General features: G+C 61.8%; 2 protein-coding genes across 4 annotated transcripts; one reads left to right on the top strand and one right to left on the bottom strand.

Moving 5' to 3' along the window:
* Positions 1-244: 244 nt before the first annotated feature.
* SIRT6 (sirtuin 6) lies at positions 245-8,862 on the top strand. The gene is made up of 8 exons (XM_023243942.2): positions 245-416; positions 2,205-2,332; positions 2,690-2,872; positions 5,061-5,120; positions 6,937-7,032; positions 7,122-7,202; positions 7,708-7,831; positions 7,945-8,862. Exons 1-8 carry the CDS (start codon positions 351-353, stop codon positions 8,284-8,286), a joined length of 1,080 nt encoding a protein of 359 aa, XP_023099710.1. The 5' UTR covers positions 245-350; the 3' UTR covers positions 8,287-8,862.
* Positions 8,863-9,570: 708 nt separating this feature from the next.
* On the bottom strand, positions 9,571-18,329 carry CREB3L3 (cAMP responsive element binding protein 3 like 3). 3 transcript variants are annotated; one of them, XM_003981697.6, is made up of 10 exons: positions 18,172-18,329; positions 17,526-17,654; positions 16,602-16,872; positions 15,612-15,727; positions 14,891-15,028; positions 14,004-14,110; positions 12,040-12,108; positions 10,770-10,854; positions 10,514-10,610; positions 9,571-10,308 (listed from the first exon to the last, which is right to left on the bottom strand). In XM_003981697.6, the coding sequence occupies exons 1-10, from the start codon at positions 18,196-18,198 to the stop codon at positions 9,995-9,997; spliced, it is 1,353 nt and encodes a 450-aa protein (XP_003981746.2). In that variant the 5' UTR covers positions 18,199-18,329; the 3' UTR covers positions 9,571-9,994. The 3 variants fall into 3 exon arrangements, with proteins under 3 accessions (XP_003981746.2, XP_019671305.2, XP_006928332.2); XM_019815746.3 differs by having other exon boundaries at positions 14,891-15,025; XM_006928270.5 differs by having other exon boundaries at positions 16,602-16,869.
* Positions 18,330-19,578: the final 1,249 nt, after the last annotated feature.

Here is a 19,578-nt window from a genome sequence, read left to right as displayed (position 1 = left end):
ACTAGAAGCACGAGCTCCCTGTCGTCCCGAGAGGCGTGGGGACCTCAATTTACGCATTTGCAAAAAGAAGAAAGGGGAGCACCCGCCGCTTGTGCCCCTCACTTTAGAGGTGACTGCAGAACTCTCACGTGGACGGCTGGCCCCGTTTCCCGCTACCTAAGGAAGCGGGCTCTTCTTTGCCAGCAGTTGAGATGGCGCCTGCGGCGTCAACGCGAGGCGCATGCGCCTTGGAGGGAGCGGCCGGCCGCGCAGGGCGGAACGCGGCTCCTCCTTCCTCCCCGCCCTGCCCCGTTTCCGGCGGAAGCGGCCTCAACAAGAGAAACTTTATTGTTCCCGTTGGGGCGGCGAGGATGTCGGTGAATTACGCGGCGGGACTGTCGCCGTACGCGGACAAGGGCAAGTGTGGCCTCCCCGAGGTGAGCGCGGCCCGGCGTCCCGAAGGCCGCCCCCAGCGCCACGGGCTGGGCGGGGCCGGGCAGCAGCGGGGCATTGTGGGAATATCGGGAGGCACTGAGGCTAGACAATGGGAGGGACTTCCCAGTGGGGAGGGGGCGGGAAGTGACGCCCCCTGCTCTCCCGGGGACTGGAACACCCCTCCACCCCCAGCCCCGGGTCGGCCCGGCGGGATAGAGGGAGGGACCCGCGTCGGTGGAAAGTGCTCAAGTTCTCTGATGGGGGAAGCCAGGGACGGAGTTGCTGGCGGAAGGCACCGCAGGGGCGAAGGCGAGATGGAAATAAACACGCTTGGGGACCAAACTAGGCCACAGAGGTTTCCAGAGCCAGGGCCGGAGGGGCCTCACGTGCCGGGCTGGGGAGCTGACACTTTATCCTGGGGGTGGTGGACAAGGGTTCTAGGCGGGATGATCGTAGGTACGTGTCAGAAAAGACCCCTTCGCCCACTGCAGGACTTGGGGCGAGTCCTTCCCTCTGGGGCCCCTCTCCCCTTCTGGAAGCTGGTGGGGGGAAGATTGCCCCCATCCCCCAAAGGCTGATCTGTGAGGTATTTAATAGCCCTCAGAATCCCTCCGGAAGTCCCTCCTCTTCCTGCCAGTCCATTAGCTGGATTCCACAAACATTTATGGGGCGCCTACTGTGCACCGGGCACTTCCTAGGCCCTGGGGCCCCAGTAGGGACTGAGACAGACAAAAACTCCTCATTCTAGAGGGGAGACAGACAAAGAGCAAGTCAATGCAAGAAGTCAGATGATAGGAAGCTTCAGGGAGACCAGTAAGGCTGGGAATCGCGAGGAGAGCCGGGGCTGCGTTGAAACCAGGGCCCAGGAGGCACGACTCAGATGATTTCTGTTTTCTCCATTATTATTTTCTTTATTATTGTGGCGAAACACACAACGTGAGAGGTACCGTCTTAGCCATTTTTTAAGCACACAGCTCAGTGGTACTGGATACGTTCACGCTGTTGTGCAACCACCCCCACCATCCATCTCCAGAACTTTCCATCGCCCAAAACTGAGACTCTGTCCCCATGAAGCACTGAGTCCCCGCCCCCTGCCCCACCCCTGGCTCCCACCATCTGCTCTCTGTCTCTGTGGACGGGACTTCTCTAGGGACCCCCTGTGAGTGGGGTCGCGCAGCGTCCTTCTGTGTCTGGCTTCTGTCACTGTGCACGGTGTCCTCCAGATCCGTGCACGAGGTGACAGGTGTCAGGAGGTCCTTCCTTTTGGAGGCTGGATCATATTCCAGTGTGTGGATGGACCGCACTGTGTTTATCCTTCATCCGTCGGTGGACACTGGGGTTGATTCCGTGTTGTCGCGGTTGTAAATGATGCTGCCATGAACGTGGGTGTGCAAGTGAGAGGACTTCTCAGCCAAGACCTAAAGGGGATGAGGGAAGAGCCATGTGGGAGAATTCCAGGCAGAGGGCACAGCCTGTGCCAAGGTCCTGAGGCAGCACCAGGCCCGGCGTGTTGGGAGGAAAAGTGAGGAGGCCCCGAGTGGCTGCAGCAGAGAGGGGGAGGAGTTGGGCAGGTCGTGTAAGGCCTCGGGCCACTGGGAGGACTTAGGTTTCTACCCTGAGGGATGCAGGAGCCCTGGAGGCCTGTGGGCAGAGGAGGGACACGAGAACAAGCCACCTTTTCCAATCACTTCTCCGCCCTGGGCAAGGCAGGGGCATCCCCATCTGTGGCTAGCAGCCTTGCCACAATGGGACATGTTTTGACCCCTCCCTTCTGCTCTGTCCCCGGACAGATCTTCGACCCCCCGGAGGAGTTGGAGCGGAAGGTGCGGGAGCTGGCGCAGCTGGTCTGGCAGTCCTCCAATGTGGTGTTCCACACGGGGGCCGGCATCAGCACCGCCTCGGGCATCCCCGACTTCAGGTCTGTGGGCACGGAGGGGAGGTTGAGGCAGCACCTGCTGCCATCCCCGCTGGGGGATGTCGGGCCCCGGGAAAGACCCTGCCCTTACAGATGTGTCCCTTTAAGTGGCGCCACATTCCACTCACACCCCATTGGCCAGAACGTGGTCACCTGACCCCACCTAGCTGCAAGGGATCCTGGGGAATGTAGTCTTTTGCCTGGGCTCGCTGGACCTGCCTGCCTATTGGGATCCTCTTACCTTAGAAGATGGGAGGATTGGTATTAGGGGTAATCAGCTCCTAATGCAAATATTTTTCTCTCTTTTCTCTCTTATTCTGTCTCCCTGATCCCGTGTCTCTCCCCGTCTGCCACCTTCAGGGGCCCCCACGGCGTCTGGACGATGGAGGAGCGGGGCCTGGCCCCCAAATTCGACACCACCTTCGAGAGCGCGCGGCCCACGAAGACCCACATGGCACTGGTGCAGCTGGAGCGCGTGGGCCTCCTGTGCTTCCTGGTCAGCCAGAACGTGGACGGGCTGCACGTGCGCTCCGGCTTCCCCAGGTGACGCCCGGGTCTGGCCCCGCGCTCTCCGGGCCTCGGTTTCCTCGTCTGTAAAAGGGGGGGTTTTGATGGGCCGATGCAGGGGGGCAGCCGGGAGCAGCGCTGAGCACTGGGTGGGAGCCCCGAAACCAGAGCTGTCCTGTGTCATCAGAGCTGCCCGGGCACAGATCGAGAATTGGGGTGCCCTTTCCCGGTCCCGGGGGGTGATTCCAGCCCTGACCGCTCGGGGCCTCCGGCGGCCCGGACTATGGCCCAGACTGCCCTCGGGTCCTCAGCTGCCAGCCCCACAGCCTGGCCACGGGCCGCCATGACATCCCCCTCGGGGCGAGGCCGGGGGAAATTGGGCGTGGGGAGGAGGGTGCTGAGAATTTAGAATGTTCGTAGTTGGGTTTTCATATCCCTCGTTACTGCCTCCATAGTGAACGTGAACCCTAGTAGGGCAAAGGACTGACTTTTTTTTAGGTTTTTTTTTTTTTAAGTGTATTCATTTATTTTGAGAGAGAGTGAGTGAGTGGGGGAGGGGAAGAGAGCGAGGAGGAGAGAGAGAATCCCAAGCAGGCTCCACGCTCAGTGCAGAGCCCGGCGAGGGGCTCGAACTCACAAACCATGAGATCACAACCTGAGCTGAAATCAAGTCAGACGCTTAATTGACTGAGCCACCCAGGAGCGCCCCCCCCCCGCCCCCAAAGATAAAATTTCTCTAGAAGTCTGACAGTTCTCACAACCTAGAGATGTTGCCACGTTTGGGGACTTCACCCTTTCGACATATAACTAACTAAGCCTCCAGCCCCCTCTGGCTCAGGGTTGCTGTCGGGCTCCGGTCTGGGCCGGAACCAGTGGTGTCTTATCCTTCGGGTCAGACCGATTTACTAGGCACGTGGCTACAGGCCTGCCCCTCGGGACCTGTGTAGACATTTCTAGAAACAGAAGCAAACGTTTTTTTCACTGTGTAGTGAGTACGTTCAGCGGCACGGGAGGATAGGGCTTTTACGGGCATGTGGGGAAAGCCGGTGACATCTGTGTCCCCAAACAGCCGGACAGCACGGTAGGGTGGGGGCGCGTCGGCAGATCGGGAGTGGGGCACAGCCACCCACTGGCACACTCCTTCCCAAAGGCGGAGGGCAGCACCTTGGGGTGGGCCGGCAGGAGTCCACTTGGGGACCGCGGTGTCTCCGACCTCCTGCACCGTGGATTGCACACCCGCGTGTGCCCGGCCATCCCTGGCACCCACCACCCACGCCTTCACTGCGTCACCGGTCTGTGTGTGTGTGTGTGTGTGTGTGTGTGTGTGTGTGTGTGTTGGAGGAGGAGGAAGCACTAATCCCCCAGCACCCGCTGTGTGCAGACAGGAGCAAAATGGGTCACAGCCAACAACTATTTTGCCCAGCGCCGACCGTGTGCCACATGCTATTCCAGACATAGGACACAGAGTACACAGGACAGACAGAAGCTCTACCCTCCCGGGAATCATCTAGGAGGGAGGAAACAGGCAGAAGACGGGACAAATCAGCCAAGTAAATTCTGTGTCAGGCGGTGATCCTTGCCATGGAACCAAAGGGGAAAGTTGGGCGGGAGTTGAAGCCTCGACCAGGTAGGTCAGGGAGGCTGTGACATTTGAGAGGTGACAGAGGGAGCCAGGGGACGAGCCTTCCAGGTCTGATCATTGTTCTTCCAAATAACCCAGAAGTTGGACACTGTGGTCCCATTTCACAGATGGGGACTGAGGCCCAGAGAGGCTAAGTGACCTGCCCAAGGTCACACAGCTGGGAAGCCAAGGGAACCAGGAGTTGCCCCCCCACATTCCTCTGCCTCCGAAGTCCAGGCCCCTGGGCCACCCATCGCCTCAGGCTTTTGATTTGCAAACTGAGGATTAAAATTCCTGTCCTGCAGCCCCGGTGACACTTGGTGGTTCCAACACAATTGTGGATGGCTTTTGTGAAGGGAATGGTCTGCCCATGTGCAGAGGTAGGGTTCCCAACAGTCCCTCCGGCTCAGAGAGGTTGGGCCATCTGTAAGGCTGTGGATGGTGGGGTCAGCAGCAGTCCAGAGGCACTGGAAGGAGGGAATCTGCTGATCCTAAGGTTGAAGCTTAGGGAGGGCTTCCTGGAGGAGGAGGGCTCAGTGCTCTGCCCGAAGCCTCAGGAACCAGAATCCCATGCCATGGCCAAGTGTCTCTCTCCTTCCGTAGGGACAAGCTGGCTGAGCTTCACGGAAACATGTTCGTGGAGGAATGCGCCAAGTGTAAGACGTGAGTGCCACCGGAGGGTGGGGGCGGGGTGGGGGGGCGAGGCGTGGACAGCCCGGGCCGCTTACTGCTTCGCTTCCCATCACAAGGAAGGGCCTTGTGAGTCGCTTCTGACGTTGCCAGGGACCCAGGGAGGGGCAGGGCTGGGGCCTGAGCCTCAAGCCTGTGAGGCTGGGGGCACGAGTTCCTCCTGGAGAGGGACGTTCGTCCCCTGCACTCGTAACAGACAGCCAGAGGCTGAAAGGCATAAAACAGAAATCTGTCGGCTCCCAGCCTGATAATTTTTTTTTTAATGTTTTATTTTTGAGAGAGAGAGAGCGCGAGCAGGGGAGGGGCAGAGAGAGAGGGAGACACAGAATCCGAAGCAGGCTCCATCCAGGCTCCGAGCTGTCAGCACAGAGTCCGACGTGGGGCTCGAACTCACGAACCGTGAGATCGTGACCTGAGCCGATCTCTGGTGCTCAACCGACTGAGCCACCCAGGTGCCCCACAGCTCCCAGCCTGGAAGCTAGAAGTCCAGAAGGGAGGCTGTGGGGGAGGCTCCTTCCTGCCTCCTCGTGTTTTCTGGATGTTTTTCACAGTCCTTGGCTAACCACCCGCCTTCCTCCGTTGTCACGTGGCCTCCTCGCTGTGTGTCTGGGTCTCTCACAGGGGCATCAGTCCTGTTAGATTGAGACCACTCTACCCCAGTGTGGCCTCATCCTGAGACTACATCTGCAATGATCCTGTTTCCAAATAAGGCTACACTCTAAAGTACTGGGGGGTCAGGACTCCCAACATATCTTTTTGCGGGGACACAATTCAACCCATACCAGGGTGTGACAGAGGTAGGACCACCCGCTCTGGGAAGGCTGAGCCAGAGCCCTTCCTGGAGCCAGGGCCATCGGGGCGCGTCTCCTCCCGCTGGCTGAGCGGCCGCACAGGTGGGGGTCCCCCCACTGCAAAGAAAGCCCTTGTCCCCCGTTGTATTTTGAAAACTTTCAAATCCATAGGCGACTCACAAGAATAGTACGATGAACCCCTACCTCGCCTAGACCAGGGCTCAGCGAGCTTTTCCTGTAAAGGGCCAGATGGTAAAATGTGTTCAGCTTCGTGGCCCAGACAGTGTCTCTCACGACTGTGGGCTCTGCTGATGGGGCACGGGAGCCGCCACGGACCACACACGAAGGGATGGGCGTGGCCGCGTGCCGATAAAGCTTCATCCGTGGAAGCAGGAGGCTGAGGGCCAGATTCCACCCACAGGGCCATAGTTCGCCGTCCCGACTAGATCCGACAACTGTTAACGTTTTGCCACACTTTGTTGGTTACTTGCTGTGCTGTTGAGGGGTGAGTGGCAGACCGCCTCGCCCACGACCCCAGGCCCCCGAGACTCTTACCTCCCTCCCAGGAGCTGCGCTCTCCCGTTGGCGCGGCCGCGGCGAGCTGTAAAGGAAGTCAGGGTAGTGCGATCACTCAGGGCCTGGCCCGCGTTCCCAGTGGCTTCCTCGTCCGGGATCCCGCCCAGGGTCGCTCACGCTTTGCATGTCGTCATCGCGTCTCTTCGGGCTCCTCTGTCTGGGACGCTCCCTGCCCCTTCTGCTTCCACGCTGTTGGCTTTGGGGTGCGGCCCGGCCAGCTGTTTTGTGGAAGGCCCCCGTCCCCTGTTCTGGGTTTGTGGGATGTCTTCTCGCGCTTAGAGTCAGCCGTGCGGCCCCCCCCCACTCCCCTGGGACAACAGCTCCCCCCGAAGGAACAAGAGTGGGACCCCTGAGCGGGTGCCCCGGGAGCAGGTGGTGGGCTGACCCGACCCCTGCGGGTCCCCCTTCCTCCCCCGACACAGGCAGTATGTCCGGGACACCGTCGTGGGCAGTATGGGCCTCAAGGCCACGGGCCGGCTCTGCACCGTGGCCAAGGCCAGGGGGCTGCGTGCTTGCAGGTGAGTGACCCTTTGCTGCGCCCGGGCTCCAGGGGAGGGTGCGCGTCTCCGTCTGACCCCCATCCCCCCTCCCCCCCCCCCCTCCGCAGGGGCGAACTGAAGGACACCGTCCTGGACTGGGAAGACGCCCTGCCTGACCGGGACCTCACCCTCGCCGACGAGGCCAGCAGGTCTGACCCCACGTGAGCCCAGACCGCGAGGTTCCAGCACGGGAGGGAGCCATCGGGAAAGGCTTCCCCGAAAGGGGTGGCCACACCCTCGCTGGGCCTCGCTGGCCCCATTGGTGACAGAGCCTTCTTACACCCTGTACGCCACTCTCATGCGACGGGCAGGGAAACAGGCTTCAGCAAGCGGACGCCTCTGGCCCACGAGTCCCAAGCATCGGAGGTCACGCCCGCATCAGCAGCCCTGCTTCTGGCCGGGTGGGGAGGCTGCTCCGGGGGGACGGGAAGCTGGCACAGGTTGTGGGTGCCCTTGAGAGCAGACAAGGGTGTGGAGCGAGCTGCCCAGGCTGGTCTGGGCGTGTTCCGGAGCACCAGGCGGCTGGTGGAGCACTGGGGCTTGAGCCAGGAGGGGCTGGCAGCCTCTCGCGCCTTGTGGGGCAGGAGTAGGGCTGCCGAGACCTTTGTGGGGGGGGGGGGGTGGAGGGGCTCAGTCTCACCCTTCTTGTCCCAGGAACGCAGACCTGTCCATCACTCTGGGCACCTCCCTGCAAATCCGGCCCAGCGGGAACCTCCCACTCGCCACCAAGCGCCGAGGAGGTCGACTGGTCATTGTCAACCTTCAGCCCACCAAGCACGTACGTGCTGAGCCCACCCTGATGTACCCCCTGCTCCAGCCTCTTCCCCTCCAGACCCCTGTCTAAGCCCGGCCTGTCTTTGCACCCTGCTCCCCCCCCCCCGCCCCCCACAGGACCGCCATGCAGACCTGCGTATCCATGGCTACGTGGATGAGGTCATGACCAGGCTCATGGAGCACCTGGGCCTGGAGATCCCCACCTGGGATGGCCCTCGAGTGCTGGAGAGGGCGCTGCCCCCCCTGCCTCGCCCGCCTGCCCCCAAGTTGGAGCCCAAGGAGGAGGCCCCCACCCAGCTCAATGGCCCAGCACCCGCCAGCCCCAAGCCGGAGCCCTCCACCGAGCCCTGTACCCAGCACAACGGCTCTGGGCCTACCAGCCCCAAGAGGGAGCCGCTGGACAGTCCTGCACCCCACAGGCCCCCCAAGAGGGTAAAGGCTGAAGCGGTTCCCAGCTGACCAGGGGGCCCGGGGAGGGTGGGGCTTTTTGTAGAGACCATGGAGTCACCTTTTCTTACTGTTCTCACTTTGTTACTTTCACCTGCCCTTGCGGGTGGGGGGCAACCTCAGGGTGCTGAGAGCTGGGCTCCAGGCCCCAGGGCAGGCCCACCCCCCACTGCCTGTCTCTTTATCTTGAGGGGCCTGTGGTGTGGGCCTGGGGAGGAGCATTTTCACCCTGGACGCTGACCTTGGAGCTGACCCCCAGGCACCTGCTCCTCCCTGTGCCCCAGCCCCTGACTCAGGATGCTCTGGGGAGGTGTGGCCAGGCCCTCCCTAGTTCCCAGCCTAAGCAAGAGTTAACTCCCTCTGTCCCGGGGCCCTCACACTCCCCATCCCCTGCCTCCCCCAAATCGCCTTCATGATCCCGGGAGGTAAGGGGGGGCAGAGCCACCTTTTCGGAGCCAGACTTCTTGGGGGCACAGACAATAGAGGCTTGCACTGCCTTTGGGGCTAGAGGGAAAAAGAGGTGTGTCCACCTGGTTCCTCCAGACTTCCAGAAAAGTCTTCAATGCAATAAAAGCAGAAATTCTTGCATCTGAGTCTGTGTTTAACATTCACGACTTTGTGCCGGGTCCTAGTCCCGGGGAGAGCGGGGCAGGGGGTGCAGAATGCACGGTCCCCTTCCCCCCTGTGGAGTCTGCCTGGGCCTCCCTGCAATCCAGGCCTGGGGGGGCCGTGGAGGAGGAGGGCAATACCGCAGTGGGAGCTCCTGGCGCCCTCTGTGATTATATACTCCTGTGCGTGGTTTCTAGATATTTTCCCCCCACTGCTAGGCTGTGAGCCACTTGATGAGAGCTGCCAGTGGCCTTGGGCCTCGTTCGCAGCCCGCCCCCCACCTCCCCGCATCTGCGCAAAGCGGGTGGGGCGGGGCGCATTAGGAGAGCGCGGGCACAGCCGGGTTCCGGTGAGATCCCTTCACTTCCGATGCCTCGGTCTCCTCATCCGTAGATCGAGCGAGGTGGGCAGCGCGGCCCCCCTCCCAGGAAGGCAGCTGCCCTAGATCGTCCGAGGACGCGATGAAGGGCCTCCTGGGGCCCCCAGAGACCTCGGGTTCCAGGCGCGCCGCGCTCACCGCTCGAGGCCGCTCTCCAAGGTGCTGAAGACGCTCCCGGCGCCTGGCCGGCAGCCTTTCCCCCCGGGGGGGGGGTGGGGGGGGGCCGCACCCCACTCCCCCTTCCGAGGCTGGCCCAGAAGCTCCTTCCAAGAGCCGAGGAGCCCTAGACAACGCTTTGTGCCAACGTGTTCTGTCAAAATACTTTATTAAGGATCACTGCAATCTTAGAAAAGAGGCGCGGCTGTGGGCTGCGGTTCTGGGGCCAGGGTCCCCGCAGACTCAGCCAAGTGTGCAGGGGACACGAAGGAGTCCCGGGGCAGGGGAGCTGTCGAGGCGTGGTGTGTGCGTGTGTCTGTCTGAGTCTGTGGATCACTCTGTATGTGCCCGTTCCTTTCTTTGCCTGGGTGTGAATTTCTCGGGCTCCGTGGCCCTGCGCTTGTCCTGTGTCTGAGCGTGTCCTGTGTGTGCCTGGGTCCGCGGGTGTGTGGCTGTGACTTTGTGACATCTCCATCCTGGCACTTCCACCAGGGTCTCACCTCTCACCCCCATGCCCGTTGCTGTCCACAGAAGGGCCCCTAAGCAGAGAGGCCCGGGGGCACGTCCGGAGGGTGCTCACAGCTCCTCCCCTGCTGCCTCCAATCCCCCGCGCCCAGGGCTGAGCGCTGGCTCAGGGGCAGTCCAGTCCAGCAGGGTGGCCCGGTTCAGCTTCTCCGTCGAGTTGTCTGCGATCAGGGTCGAGTTGTCCAACTCCTCCGTCAAGTTGTCCAGAGCCGACTTGCCCTGAGATTCCCAGTCTGCCCTGGGGCTGCCTGGAGACCCTTCCTGGGACGCGCCGGCTTTGGGCCGTGGTCCTGGGACCTCGGAGCCTGGTGTGGCGTCGGGGGCCACACGGGACGCAGCGTCGTTGTGCAAAGTCCTGGAGAAAACTGAGCAAGGGTTGGGAGGGTCACGAGCGACGGGCTTGGGGACTGGAGTCCCTCCGTTCTCTGACCCCAGTCTCAGGGAGTAGCAGCAAGGAGCCCCCCTCCCCCTGCCAAGCCCCAGAGGCCCAGTGCAGGGGCTTAGGGAACCCATGTGTCCATGGTGCAGCCCAGAGGGGTTCTGAGGGCACAGCTTCCCCGGCCCACCTACCTCGAACGGGCGCGTAGTCTCCGGCGCTCTCGGCCTTGTTGGCGACGAAAGGGCTAATGGAGGGCAGGACGATGAGGGCAAAGGAGAACAGCAGGACCTGGCGGAGATGGGGGAGGTCACCCCATCCCTCCCCCCCCCCCGTGAGCAGAGACACCGAGGCCCAGAAGACACCGGGGGCTCACGCTGCGCTCATCTCGCCACCCAGACCCCTTTGCCAAGGCCGAGGACGCCCGTCATCCTGGGGACCAGGACTTACCGCTATGCAGGTGCCCGTCTGGGCCGACTTGCCAGTGGACTGGACCACAATGGCCTGGAGCTTCTTCAGCTGCTCCAAGAGGGACCTTGGCAGGAATGGGCAGGCCTTGGCTGAGCCCCCCGGGGCCGTGATCTGGTCCCCACCCGTTTCTGGGGTCCCCCCAGCCCGGCTGACGTCTGAATCTCATCCATCCCTCGTGGCCCCGCTGGTCTTTAAAGTCCCAGACTCTCCCTCGTCGCTTCAACAAATCTCCCTGAACATCCCACCCACTTGAACCCACCCACTTCTCTGCCACCCCACCCCCGTGACCCGGGCTGCCATTATCTCTCACCAAAATGCCAACCCCAGCCTCTACTCTGGATCCCCAAGGCCTCTCTTGTTCCCCTAGGGTTCACGCTCCAAGCAGCAGCCAGACGGCACTTTTCAGACGTGAGCAGGCTTCTCTCGACCCTCCCAGGGCTCCCACGCCCCTGGGGTCAAAGCCCAAGTCCTCCTCGTGGCCCCCAAAGCCCCCCGCATGACCTGCCCCACTCCCTACCTGCCCTCTCCTCCTCCTCCTTCTCTCTCCCCCTCGCTTACTCTGCTGCAGCCACTCGGGCCTCCTGGCTGTTCCTCCAACACGTCAGACCCAATTCTGCCCCAGGACCTTTGCACAGGCTGGTTCCCTCTGCACCAAGGACATTAGTCCCCCAGATCTTTTTGTAGCTGGTTCTTTCTCATCCATCAGGTCTCATCTCAAAAGCCATCACATCTGACCTCCCTGCCCAGAGTAGCACCCCCCCCCCACACACACACTAGCTCTCCGGGCCTTAACCTTGCTTCACTCTTCTCCTCAGTGGCTATCGCTATGTGAATTATCTTTTACATATTTCCCTTTGTCTTGAGTCTGTCTCCCACCAGACCATGAGTTCTTTAAGTAGGGAGGCTGTCTGTGCAGTGCTGTGGTTCCAGGGCCCAGAACTACGCCTGGCACAGACGAGAGGCTAAACAAATATTGAAGAGACGGCCGCGCCTCTTAGAGCCGCACTCGGTTCTCCAGCATAGCGTGCTTCCGGCCTCTGGCCATTCGTCTGCCATTTCCTCCACCGCAAACGCCTCTCCCCGACTCCAAGTGCCCTCCTCCATGCAGCCCGCACCCTTGCTAGGTGGAGCCCCTATCCCCTGCTCTGCTCTGCCATCACAGAGGCTGTCCCCCACCTTGTCCACCCCTCCTGCAAGGGACTCTGGGGGCCGGCTCCCCTGTCCTGGACCCACAGGTCCACAGACTCACAGGTTCTGCTTCTCCAGATGCAAGACCTTCCTCTGAAGCTCCTGGTTCTGGGCAGTGCAGGCTGACATCCTGCAGGGACAATGCCACAGTGACCTCCAGGACCCGTGTGTCACCAACTAGCTCGGCTGACATCTCCCTGGGGGGCCCCATTTTACAGGCAGGGGACCCAAGGCCAGAGAGGGGAAGTCGCTCATCCAAAGCCACCCAGCAAGTCTGTGGACAGGGCCCAGATCTGAACCCAGCTCCGCCTGGCTCCCAGGCCCCACGTCTGCACTGATGTGGGGGCATCGCTCCGGTCTGTGCCCCGAGGACGGGCCGTGGAATGCCAAACTCGGGCAGCGATGCTTCCAGAAGACTGAGTGGGAGGGTGATGGGGAGTCCACGGGGAACCAGGTTACAGTCCTCACCCTCCCTTGTGACCTCAAGCCGCTCTGCTCTCTGACCTCAGTCCCCTCACCTGTAAAAAGGGGCTACGATTACCTAGTTCACAGAGCATTTGGGAGAACAACACGACATAAAGCTGATCAGGGGCTTCGCAGATCGCATCTGAGGACTAAGACAAGGGTGACGAGTCCATCCGGGGGTTCCCGGATCCAGGCTGGGGGACCCATGTTTCCCACCTGTATCCTGTATCCATCTGTGGGCGTGGCCTGGCCCCAGACCACCCAGATGTGGGATTGAAATACTCAAATCCCCATATGACGATATGTCCCAACCAAGAGAGTACACCCGCCCCCCCCCCCCCGCAAAGGCCCTCCTTCTGGATGACTCATGGGATAAAAATAAGAATCCAGAACATAAATTAGAGAAGATTCAAGGGCCAGATGGTAATGCCAGTTGTGTAAATCACGATTCGAGAGGTGCGGCTAACACAGTGCGGAGAGGGACAGACCTTCACCCACCTTTACGCGGGCCAACAAGCTGGACGCACACATGTTGAAAGTTCGCAAGAGAGCAACATAGCAACCCCCCCTCCAAAATCAAACATCAAGGTGGGGGGGGGGCATACCAAATCTAAGAGCAGAAGTGGAAGAATACAAAAGTACAGGTGGGTAGGAGGTAAAAGCCAGAAAGCCACGCTTTGAAAAGAATAATTCAATAAATAAGTCCCTGGCAAGATTAATCAAGAAGGCAGGGGCGCCTGGGTGGCTCCGTCGGTTGAGCGTCCCCCCTCGGCTCAGGTCAAGATCTCGAGACCCGGGGCGTCGGGCTCTGTGCGGACAGCTCGGAGCCTGGAGCCTGCTTCGGATTCTGGGTCTCCCTGTGTCCCCCTGTCCCTCCCCTGCCGACAGCACAGAGCCTAGCAAACTAAAACGAGAGAACTGGGAACCACTGGATGTCGACGCATTTGCAGTGAGCAGCTTCCCGGACAAGTACGGCATCCCAAAACTGACTTGGGAAGAAAGAGAAGACCCAGGTAGACCTGTAACCTTCCGTCAGGCCACTCCCGGCTTAGAGAGTGGGTTTGCTCGCGCGTTACGCTTCTGTTAAAGAAGACAAAGGAGCCCGTCCCCTTAAAAGAGTTAAGAGAGCGGCAGTTGGTGAAAGCGGGGTGCGCGGTTTTTCGGAGGCGGATGTTCTGCCGAGAACGACCTCTCCTCTGTCCTTGCCACACACATCAAGGAAACGACTACAGCTCTGAGGACCAGTGGGGCTCACGCAGGCGGGGTAAGCACCCCAGCTCCAGGCAGAGCCCCAGGGCAAGATGGGTAATACATCCTCCTTTCTTGATGCCTCACATTCCAGGGGATAAAGGGACCCCGAGCCTGACCTCTGCCATCTCCGGGCATCTTCCCACGCTTGTAATTCACATGACAAATGACCTCTCCCCGAGAGAGAAAGGAAACCTCTCATTTTCTCAGCCCCCCCCCCACACTGTGACCTTAGCCCCATTGCACGGCTCTCCCTGGGTCTCGGTCCCCTTCCCGCACCCCAGAAGGGCACCCCGGGGGCCCCAGCCTTACCGAGTTTCCAGGCCATCAATATATTCCTTCTTCTTTTTCCGGCTCTCTTGGGCCGACTGCTTGTTGCGGATTTTCCGGCGGATTTTTTTCAGCGCTCGCTCTTCATACTGCACAGTGACATGGTGGGGTGGGGGGAGGGTCCACCCTGTTGTCTGGCCCCCATGACCTCACGCCTGCTCCTCCGGGGGGAGCCCTCCCAGACCCAGGGAGCTGGGGGCAGACTCCCCATGACTCGAAGACCGCTTTCGTCCTCCTGAACTCGTGCAAAGTCTCCGGGGTGGGCGGGAGTGGGGGTGGGGGGGGGTCCCGGGTCCTGAGAATTTTTCCCAGATCCCAGTCCCAGGTAGGAACCGGCGGCCACACTCTGAGCGCTGGTGCGAATGCGCCACCTTCTGGCCATGCCTGGGCACGGCGCCTTTCTGGGGGCCCGCGGATGTTCCGGTGGCGATGGCGAACCCAGGTCTTGACATTGAGCGAAACGGGCTGGGCGGGGGCTGCGGGCGGAAGGGTGGGCGTAGGGGGGGGGGGGGCACGGCCATGGAAATCGTGTGTGAACACTCCTGGCCAGAGACATTTTAGCGACCGATTCAAGCCTTCACAAAAATGCGCCGCGGCCCAGTCGAAGTCCGCGTGCAGGTCGTGGGTTGGGGGAGGGGGCACAGGTCACCCCTTTGGGGAGCTCCGGCCTGCAAGGGGCTACGAGGCAGCGCGAAAGGCCCAAGGAGGTCCCCCGGGGCCGAAAGGCCACCCTTGGTCCCCCGGGTGTGGGGCTCTGCCCGCTGAGCTGGGCTCAAGGGCGAATTTCCGGGCTCCAGGGACCGACGCGTCCTAACACTCGAGGGCGGGTGGCCGCAGAAAAGGGGGCGAGGCCCGGGGCCAGGGCTCACCTTGGTGAGGGGCAGCTGGGTGGGCAGGGTGAGGCCTTCTTTGGCCAGAAGCTTCTTCTCGTCCTCCGTCAGCACCAGCTCCTGGCAGTGCTGGGTCGCAGGCCGGGGCAGGTGAGGGGCCCCCGGGTGATGCTGCTGCTGTGGGGGAGGGGGGGGGGAGGGGGACACGGCTGTGGGGGCAGGGAAACCGCCTCCCGGAAGCGAACGAGACACCGGACCTGGGACCCTATGGGCGCGTCTGCCGCGGGGCCCCCGCTGGCCCCGGGGCCGCAGAGAGCGAGCACCAGCCCCCAGAGCCGGCACTTCCGCATCCGGGAACCCAGTGGGCGAAACAGCGTCCGGCCGCGGCGCAGGTCACGATCTCGCGGTTCGCGGGTTCGAGCCCCGCGTCCGGTTCCCAGGCTGGCAGCCCCGAGCCCGCTTGCGAGTCTCTCTCTCCCTCTGCCCCTCTCCCCTGCCCTCTCTCTCTCTCTCTCATAATAATAATAACGGGAAAAGATGACGCATTTAAGGCATTTAAAAGAGTGTCTGGCCCGTGGTAGGTACTTGGTAAGTTTCGGCTGTTTTAAAAAACGTAATGACGACGACCGTGGCGGCAAGCGCCCCACCCCGTGTGTGACTCAGTCTTCCCGTCTCCGAAATGGGGGGCATCGGGGCCCTACGAACCCCCGGCAGCCCCGCAAGGGCTGAAGTTCCGGGGCGTGGGGTCCGGGCTGCTCACCAGGTCGCCGCCGCCGCCGCCCGAGAGGAGGAGGTCTTTCACCGTGAGGCTGCAGCTCAAAGGCAGGTCGGCCAGCTCAGCCCGCTCCTCACGACGGAGGCCCTGGCTCCACATTTCTGAGCAGGGCAGATGGAGACAAAGACGCGGAGGGGTCACGCGCGGGCCCCTGAGCTCCCCGCTTCTACCTGCCTCCTCCAGCAAGGCCGCCAGGATTGACCGCAACGCGCTAGGGCCCCAAGGCCCCGGGTTGAGGGGCGCATCCCCGACCGGTGCCTCGGTCTTCCCGCCGATGGAAAACGGGAAGCCGACTCATCAGGACGTTGTTGAGGGACCCGTTGCCAGGCCAGGAGGGACCGGCTGTTATTGGCCAGGGTTACAGGCTAGGTCTCCAGCCGGCTTGGTCTTATCTCTCCCTGGTCCTTGCCCAGGTCTGATTCACCTGCGGCTCCCTCCCCCGGCACCTGGCACGCTGCAGGCAAGGTGCTCCCCAGAGCACAGACTTCGGGGTGGCTCAGCTCTCGGTTCTTATCCCGACTGTGCAGAGCTGTGTGGCCTTGGTGAAGTGACCAAACCTCTCTGAGCTTCTGTTTTGTTAACTCTCCGGCGAGTCTAATAAGAGCTGAGGGGACAGAGGACGGCCCTGCCGGCGGGGAGGGGTGTCTTCCGCATCAGGCCAGTTTTCCCCAGATCCAGGAGGGGAGCGTCTGAGGCCTGGGGTCCCCGGACCTCACGCCCTGTCTGTCACTGAACGTCTACTATGGTCCTGGCATCGGCGTACAGAGATGAGGTTGGAAGCGTGGCGTCTGGAGCGGGAGCCAGGCTGCGGGGGCTGTGCCCCAGCTCAGCAGCTGTGACTCACGGCCTCACCTCACGGGGACTCCATTTCACCGTCCGGGAAATGGGCCCATGACAGCGTCTATTTCAGAGGGCGAGTGTGGGCGCCCAGCGCCTGGCACGGGCAAGGGCAGTGAACAAAGAAGGAGGACCCACCCAAGTCTATGGCCACAGACGCGTCCAGCACTTGGGCCACGGGTCCGGGGGGCCCGGCGAGGCAGGGGGCTGCCGGGTGGTAGGGGGGGCAGCCCGCGGGGGTGGTGGCTGCCCCACTGCGTGGAGGGGTGTCCTGGGAGTCGGAGGGCAGGTCTTCAGAGATGCCACTGTCACTGGCTGCAGGAGACCAGATCGGGGAGCTGGGCACCGAGTCTCCAGAAGCCAGGATGGAGTTGAGGAAATCATCTGAGTCTGGGCCTGGCAGGACCTGCTGGGGCAGAGAGAGAAGGGTGGGCATTACAACCTCTATGCTGGGGGCGCCCGGGGGGCCCAGTCGGTTGAGCGTCCGACTTCGGCTCAGGTCACGATCTCGCGGTCTGTGAGTTCGAGCCCTGCGTCGGGCTCTGTGCTGATGGCTCAGATTCTGTGTCTCCCTCTCTCTCTGCTCCTCCCCTTGTAGCACTCTGTCTCTCTCTCTCTCTCTGTCTCTCTCTCAAAAATAAACAAACATTAAAAAAAAATTTTTTTAAACCCTCTTTGCTTTGTTCCTGATTGCTGTGTGACTGAGCAAGCCACTGATCCTCTCTGGGCCGCACTTACCCTTTCTGCCAGACAGACGAGCTAACACTCCTTCCTCGGGGGTTGTTGGAGCCTCAACACAATCTCGTAGCATGGGTACCACCCGAGGCACAAGCCCCGGGTTGGAGTTCAAACCCACCCCCAAACTGCTGTGTGACCCTGGACGAGTTACTGCCCCTCTCTGGGCCTTGGCTTCTCCACCTGTAAGAAGCTAATGTCAGCCACCCCTTAGGGTGGCTGAGAGGTTCAGCGCAAGGATGTGCTTTGCTAAGAGTGGGCGCCGTGAGCTCTAAACGCCGCACGAAGCTGAGCGAGGCTCCGGTGTGAGGCCTGGCGTGCCCTCACCTGGTCCTCGAGGTGGCCCCAGTCCTCGCCCAGCTCTACGTGTCTCAGGATGCCGTCCTGATGGTCAAACAGCAGGTCCAGGAGCTCCAGGCTGCCAATGGGGCCCATGGGACCGGTGGAGGAAGCCATCTGGGGCAAGGAGGGGACAGGCGTGAGGGTCACACAGCCCCCTCTCCTCCCACCTCCCATCTGCACGCCACCCGACGTCCGTGGGCCTCAAGTCCCCGCCCCCCACCCCCCCTCAGCCCCCGGGCTCAGCCCACCGCTGCCCTTGGAGTTTCCTTCTCCAGAAGGGCCATGAGCTGACACGGGCTTCCTCAGGGCATGGGAGGCGATTTCTTTAAAAGTTCTAGAAGGTGCAGGCACGGGGGCGGTGGGAGGGGGGGAGGGGAGCAGCCCGGTCGACCCCTGGGGGGCTGATGAAACTAGTTCCCTCTCCCCCCTGCCCATCCCTACTCTCCCCTCCCGGAGGAAAGACAAGGGCAGCCCCTGGATGGAGGCCGGACTTCCGCTGTGACCCGCTCTCTCCGAGCCCCGGTCTTCCCATCCGTGCAATGGGGGCGTGAGTCTCCTTCCACCTCTGGGAGTCAGGGGAGGGTTTCCTGGCTGAGACCTCCCTCTCCCGTGGCCCCCGGGCACGGCTCACCTTTCCAGCTGCTAAATCCCCATTCATGAGGCCGGCCAGCTCTGCCTCCAGCCGCCTCCTGAGTCTGCCCAGATCCGCAGCTCACCCCACAACCGGGCTCCCAGGCTCCCCGCGCTCCTCTCTGCGGCTCTGTAACCGCCCCCAAAAGATGCTGAAATAGCGTGGGGAGGTCCCGGCCCGTCCCCGGGTGCCGATTGGGGGACAGGCACGACGGACAGGGTTCAGGGCCAGTGGCACCAGGGCAGGCTGGGGGAAGGGAGGGAAGACCGTTATCTTGATGTTTTGTGCTTTCCTGGCCTGCAGTGGGCAAAGGCCAAAGTCTGGGGTGCCTCAGCTTTGCCATGACCTCTCCCCTACTTCCAGGGACTGTTTCTCCTCTGAGTCCCGGGACGCTGGGCTCCAGGAGAGCCCAGGGCCCCTGACTGGGTCCAGTCCACCCTCCGGACAGAACAAAGCCAAGAGGCACGGCCCAGGCCTTTGCTGAAGTCGCCCCCTCCAGCCAGAAGCTGCCTTCCCTCGGGGGCTGGCAACCTCCTACCCACCCTCCGAGCCCTCCACAGACAAACTTGAGCAGCGCCCCCCCCCCCGTTCCTTCTAGAATCTTCTATGGGTCATTTACTCACTGAATGTGGATTGAGCCAAACTGGTTCCCACCGCAGGGCCTTTGCACTGACTGTTCCCGCCGCCCAGGACTAACTCCCCTCCCCTCCCCTCCCCCTCTGACTCTGGACTGTCTTCACAGGTTCATAAATGTTCGATTATTTGTGAACCAGCCCAGATGGCTGAGAGGCGGTGGGTGGCCCCTGCCCCCAACAGAGGAGCCCTGCCCCATGGCTCTTCGTGACATCACGGTTGTCACGGAACCCCCTCACCGTTGGAAATTTTCTCGTTTGTTTCCCTGGTTTTTTGTCTTCCCTCATTTCTCCCCTCCCCACCCCCCCACCCCCAGGGCCTTGTGGGCTAGAATGGCGTTTCTTTTGTTCTCTGCTGGGCCCCCAGCATCTAGGAAAGTGCCCGGTACACAGTGGTGCTCAATCAGCTCTCGCTCACGGAGCGCCTCCTGCGTGCCCACCGCTTTTAAAAGTGAGCTCTGAACCCAGTGTGGGGGCTTTTACACTCAGGACCCCAAGATCAGGAGCTACGTGCTCTACCGATGGAGCCAGCCAGGCAACCCCTTAAGAAGGTGACATTTAAGTACAACCCTGAAGGACGAGAAAGAGCCAGCCATGGGAAGATCTGGGGGAAAGGTGTTTCCGGCTGAAGAAACAGCACATGCAAAGGTCCTGGGGTAGTACCCCGGGCTGGCCTGTTGGGGGGAACGGGGAGGAAGCCCATGTGACTGGAGCAGGGGGAGAGAGGGAGGAGGGGAGGGCAGGGAGGGGATGCGGGGATCAGGGAGCCTTGGGG

This window comes from Felis catus, chromosome A2 (genome assembly GCF_018350175.1).
Source record: "Felis catus isolate Fca126 chromosome A2, F.catus_Fca126_mat1.0, whole genome shotgun sequence".
In the NCBI taxonomy this organism is placed as follows: Eukaryota; Metazoa; Chordata; class Mammalia; order Carnivora; family Felidae; genus Felis; species Felis catus.
Note: the sequence above shows the minus strand (reverse complement) of the source record. Positions and strands in the feature narration are given on the sequence as shown.